Raw genomic sequence first — 5,734 nt, forward strand, 5'->3', positions numbered from 1 at the left:
ATGGAGGGACACCACCTTGAAGGTGGAGATGTCAGCCTCATCAAGGCAGGCTCCATGGCCAGCGAGTTTAATGAGAGCGATGGCATGGTTGACCGTGACGTACTACAAGAGGAAGGCAGGACTGGGGATGAGGCTGTTGACACTGGAGACTGAAGATTCTTGCCACAGTACTTTCGGGGTGGCAATTCCGAGGTGATTGATGAGGTAGGTGGAGAATGGGAGGGAGGAGAAGGGGCCAATCATAAATCCCTGCTTCACCTTGGCCAGGAGGGAGGAGACTACTTCTGTCTTGTCAAGTGCAGAACAGAGGTTTGAGCAGAAGTGAGGAGTACAAGGAGTAGAGTTGAGACCGGGAGAAAACCCAATTCAGGCCATCACGCAAAAATTGGGCAAAAGGAGGTGTCAGGGTGAAGGTCCAAGTCCGCAGCCATGGCTGTGATATTGATGGGGATGGCAAGGTTGGTCAGCGGTCATTTATCAGCAGAAGGTGGAGTGGGTTTTAGAGAGCATGAGGTGTGGGTACCACTACAAAATGTGCAGGAGCTCACATGACGAAGCCCTGCATCCGTAGTTATTGAAATTGTTGCAGATCATGCGAACTCCGAAGAAGAGCACGGGATGATCACCATGGTCCTCCAGGAAAAGGCGGTCAAAGCAATGTCCAGGAGGAAGAGGGTAGGGCAGAACAGCAAGCAGAACAGTGAGCAAAGGCAGGGCAGAGGAAGCTTAAGGGTTGCTGAGCGTGGGGCAGCCACGGAGGTCGCATGCAAGGGACACTGCCAGCAAAGATGCGAAAGTAGAGCGCCACGTCGAGGGCACCCCAGTAGGTCATGGTGTTCCACTGCAGTAGCCTGGAGGCAGCGCCTAACAAGAATCGGCGATGGTAGTCGTAAAAGGTGAGACGCTGCAGTGGTGGCAGCGGGACCTGAGAGAAAGAGAAGTCGACTCTGGCAGATAGAAAGGTTCAGGGGACCTGAGGTGGGGCGGGGAGCCGGAGGCTGTGAAGATAGCTCAGGCAAGGTTTCCGGGAGGCCAGAGCATGCTACCTGATGACTAGTTGCTGTAGTATTATCTCAAATAAGGATGCACGACAACGAGGTTCTAGCTCCAGCATGTTTACTAACCTAACCCTCGCATGTCATACCCCCAAGGGACATCCTACTACAGTTGCAATGCCGGCAGAGACAGAGCTCGAGAGGTGAAGGAAGCAGAATGCTGAGAGAAACAGAGAGAGGCAGGCAGAGATGGTCTCTGGCAGAGAGAGAGGCTGAGCCACTGCCGAGGCAGCGGTCATGGGGCCAGAGAGGCCGGAGAGAAAAGTAGGAGCAAGAGGCAAGGAAACCGAGTGGCCAGAGCAGGAGTACACTCTGGAGAGGGGGCTGCTGGCAGAGGAGGAGACCAGGGCAGGGAGGGAGAGCGAGAAAAAGCTGACGATAAGATAGAAAATGGGGGAGGCCGAGAGATATGGAAGGCCCTTGGCAGTGGTGAAGCCATGACATCCAGGATGTTTACGGGCTGCTTCTTTAAGGCTTGGAACATTTGCGGAAAGGAAAAACGGACCGCAGACGCCTGGTTGGAAGTAGTATCCCTGAGAATGGAGAGGAAATTGGCCTGAAAAGATATCGAAATCCGAGGCGGGGAGATCAATCTCCATTGTAAACTTTGAGAATCCCTTTCAATAAAATTGAGACTTGTCACGCAGTGTCTTGCATGTGCTGCAAAACAGAGAGGAGGAATGATTGTTTGGTCATGTTTAAGAAGGGTGGTAGTGGTGATTTAACTTCTTATGGCTGGGGGCAGTATTGAGTAGCTTGGATGAATAAGGTGCCCAGAGTAAACTGCCTGCTACTCAGGCCCAGAAGCTAAGATATTCATAGTATTAGTAGATTTGGATAGAAAACACTCTGAAGTTTCTAAAACTGTTTGAATGATTTCTGTGAGTATAACAGAACTCATATGGCAGGCAAAAACCTGAGAAACATTCCAACCAGGAAGTGGGAAATCTGAGGTTTGTAGGTATGGGGTAATATTGCACTTCCTACGGCTTCCACTAGATGTCAACAGTCTTTAGAACCTTGTTTGATGCTTCTACTGTGAAGGATGAGAGAATAAGAGCTGATTGAGTCAGGGGTCTGCCAGAGTGCCACGAGCTCACTCAGGCGCGCCCCTGTGAGAGTTAGCTGCATTCCATTACATTTCTACAGACAAAGGAATTCTCCGGTTGAAACATTATTGAAGATTTATATTAAAAACATCCTAAAGATTGATTCTATACATCGTTTGACATGTTTCTACGAACTGTAATGGAATTTTTTGACTTTTCGTCTGGCCTGCGCGTCATGAATTTGGATTTTGGAACTAAACACGCAAACAAAAAGGATGTATTTGGACATAAATTATGGACTTTATCGAACAAAACAAACATTTATTGTGGAACTGGGATTCCTGGGAGTGCATTCTGATGAAGATCATCAAAGAACATCAAAGGTAAGTGAATATTTATAATGCTATTTCTGACTTCTGTCGACTCCACAACATGGCGGGTACCTGTATGGCTTGTTACCTGTATGGCTTTGTGTCTGAGCGCCGTACTCAGATTATTGCATGGTGTGCTTTTTCCGTAAAGTTTATTTGAAATCTGACACAACGGTTGCATTAACTTCTTGACGCCAGGGGTCAGATATTTTTTTTTTCTTCCTTTAAAAAAAAATAATAATAACGTTCCCAAGGTAAACGGACTATTTCTCAGGTCCAGATCGTAGAATATGCATATAAATTTACAGATTAGGATAGAAAACACACAAAATATTGTCTGTGAGCATAACAAAAGCGATTTTTCAAAACTAGTCAGGTGTCCTTTGATTAGTTCCTGCGCACGAGTGTGGTAGCTCTCCATTGTCTTTCTCTCTTTTATTGAATAGGTTACGGTCCGGTTGAAATATTATCGATTATGTATGTTAAAAACAACCTGAGGATTGATTATAAAAAATATTTGACATGTTTCTACGAACATTATGGATACTTTTTGGAATTTTCGTCGAACGGAACGAGGCTGTGGTTTTCTGAACATAACGCGCAACCCAAATGGCGTTTTTTTGTTATAAAAGTAATATTTATCGAACAAAAATAACATTTATTGTGTAACTGGGAGTCTCGTGAGTGCAAATATCCGAAGATTATCAAAGGTAAGCGATTCATTTTATTGCTTTTCTGACTTTCGTGACCATGCTAAATTGGGGCTAGCTGTTTTAGCATTGATTGATACACTCACAAAAGCTTGGATTGCTTTCGCTGTAAAGCATATTTTCAAAATCTGACACGATAGGTGGATTAGCAACAAGCTAAACTGTGTTTTGGTATATTTCACTTGTGATTGCATGATTATAAATATTTTTGTAATAATTGGCGCCCTGCAATTCAGCGGTTGTTTAGGAAAATTATCCCGCTAAAGGTATCTGTAGCGCCAAGAAGTTAAGGAGAAGTTTATTCGAAGTTCCATCTATAATACTTGTATCTTTAATCAATGTTTATTATGAGTATTTCTGTAAATTGTTGTGGCTCTCTGCAAAATCACCGGATGTTTTGGAGGCAAAACATTACTGAACATAACGCGTCAATGTAAACTAAGATTTTTGGATATACATATGAACTTTATCGAACAAAACATACATGTATTGTGTAACATGAAGTCCTATGAGTGTCATCGGATGAAGATCATCAAAGGTTAGTAATTCATTTTATCTCTATTTCTGCTTTTTGTGACTCCTCTCTTTGGCTGGAAAAATGGCTGTGGTTTACTGTGACTAGGTACTGACCTAACATAATCAGATGGTGTGCTTTCGTCGTAAAGCCTTTTTGAAATCGGACACTGTGGTGGGATTAACAACACGTTTATCTTTAAAATGGTGTAAAATACTTGTATGTTTGAGGAATTGTAATTATGAGATTTCTGTTGTTTGAATTTGGCGCCCTGCACTTTCACTGGCTGTTGTCATATCGATCCCATTAATGGGATCTTAGCCGTAAGAAGTTTTAAGAAGAGTGAGAACAGGTGTTGAGGCTGATTAACAGTTAGTATCAGCTGGAGCTTGTTTGAGGAGTTACATTCAATGAAACTAGTTAAGCGGTGCAAACAGTAGTTGAGGTTGATTGGCAATGGTTAGCAGCTGGTGCTTGTTGAGATGCTAGGCAGCTGTGTTCAAGGCAACTAGGTAATTGTTACATTCAAGTCTGGTCTTTCTCCTGAATTTTAGTTAATCCTTAAACACGCTTTAAGGACATAAACTGGCATTACAGGTTTAAGCAAAGTACAGTGTCATTGTTTTCACGAAGATATACCCATGGCGATAGGAGGGACAGGAGGCAGGTAAGAGCAATGGCAGCCACTTGAACTGCTCTACAAAGACAAAGATCAGTCTACGGTAACAGTGAATCTGAGAAATGGCTTTAAAGATTTTGCTGTCCAGACATATGTTTAGGAAGAAACAGTGATAATGCACTGATGCACTCTTATTATGAAGAAACTTTTTTATACTTTAGCCATGACCACTGATCTAACCTATGACCCCTAAAATGCTTATACTGCACTCTGCCTTAAACAACTTTATGGGTAATGCAAAGGTAAAGTGCAAAAATCTATATTCTAAATGTGTTTATCCAACTTTCTTGTTTTTCCTGTTTGATGGAAACAGTTTGAGATTTCTAACTACATTCCAACTGTAATTTATGGTTTTATGTAGTGGAGCTATGTTTTTAATGTTGTATTGTAGTAGGCCTAACCCCCAATCTTTGTGTGCTGGTTATGCATCTTGTTGACATTCATCCAAGGACACCTCACTGCAGAAAAATTATTATCAAATCATGTGACTATTTTTAACACTTTCCTGTGATGCTTGCTTGTTTTGTTTTTCTTGCTTTACTGGGAAGCTTAGCAGAGGTATACATGCTGGGGTTATTTATGTTAGTGGATGAGGTTCACATAGTGGACTTCCTGCTAAGGCACACCTAGCTGTAGGATTATCAGACGCTTGTTATGCATCTTGCATAACTGGTTATGCATATTTTTGACATTCATCCAAGGACACCACATAAGAAAAATTCTTATAAAATCATATGACTTTGTTATTGAAAAGGATTTCTGTAAACACACCCTAATACAAAAAGGAAACTAACTATAGACTAACCAGAAATGTGACATATGTTTTATTGTAACCCTAAATGATGAATGTGTAAACACTTGTCTTTTTGGCTAACCACATTAGAACATTTAAGGATGTAAACTGTCAGAACAGATTTAAGCAAAGTTTAAGCAAAGAGTTTATTTTTATAGGGTCAGTGCACATGTCACGTGTGCTCCCTCTCCGGCCTCTAGGCCACCAGGCTGCTCATTATGGCACACACCTGTCACCATCGTAATGCGCACTTGCGTGTCATCAGACTCACCTGGACTCCATCCGCCCCTTGATTACCTGCCCTATATATGTCACTCCCTTTGGTTCCTTCCCCAGGCGTCATTATTTCTGTTTCTTATCTGTGCGTTGTTTTGGTTTATTAAATTATGCACTCCCTGAACTTGCTTCCAGACTCTCAGCGCACACGTTACAGAATGACGCCTCACCAAAGGGAAGCATTAAGGGGTGTTATTTTATTAGGAATTTTTACTAGGATTAAATGTCAGGAATTGTGAAACACCTTAGCCAAATACATTTAAACTCAGTTTATGTAAACTTCAGAC

The 5,734-nt window shown here is 42.4% G+C and overlaps 1 protein-coding gene across 1 annotated transcript in view; it reads left to right on the top strand.

Moving 5' to 3' along the window:
• LOC129858902 (contactin-associated protein-like 2) overlaps nt 1–5,734 on the top strand; it is a 197,650-nt gene continuing 191,916 nt past the window's right edge. The window contains exon 1 of the mRNA XM_055928132.1: nt 1–99. Within this exon, the coding sequence (XP_055784107.1) occupies nt 1–99 (99 nt within the window). The remainder of the gene's footprint in view (nt 100–5,734) is intronic.

The sequence above is a fragment of the Salvelinus fontinalis genome, chromosome 7 (assembly GCF_029448725.1).
Source record: "Salvelinus fontinalis isolate EN_2023a chromosome 7, ASM2944872v1, whole genome shotgun sequence".
Taxonomy (NCBI): Eukaryota; Metazoa; Chordata; class Actinopteri; order Salmoniformes; family Salmonidae; genus Salvelinus; species Salvelinus fontinalis.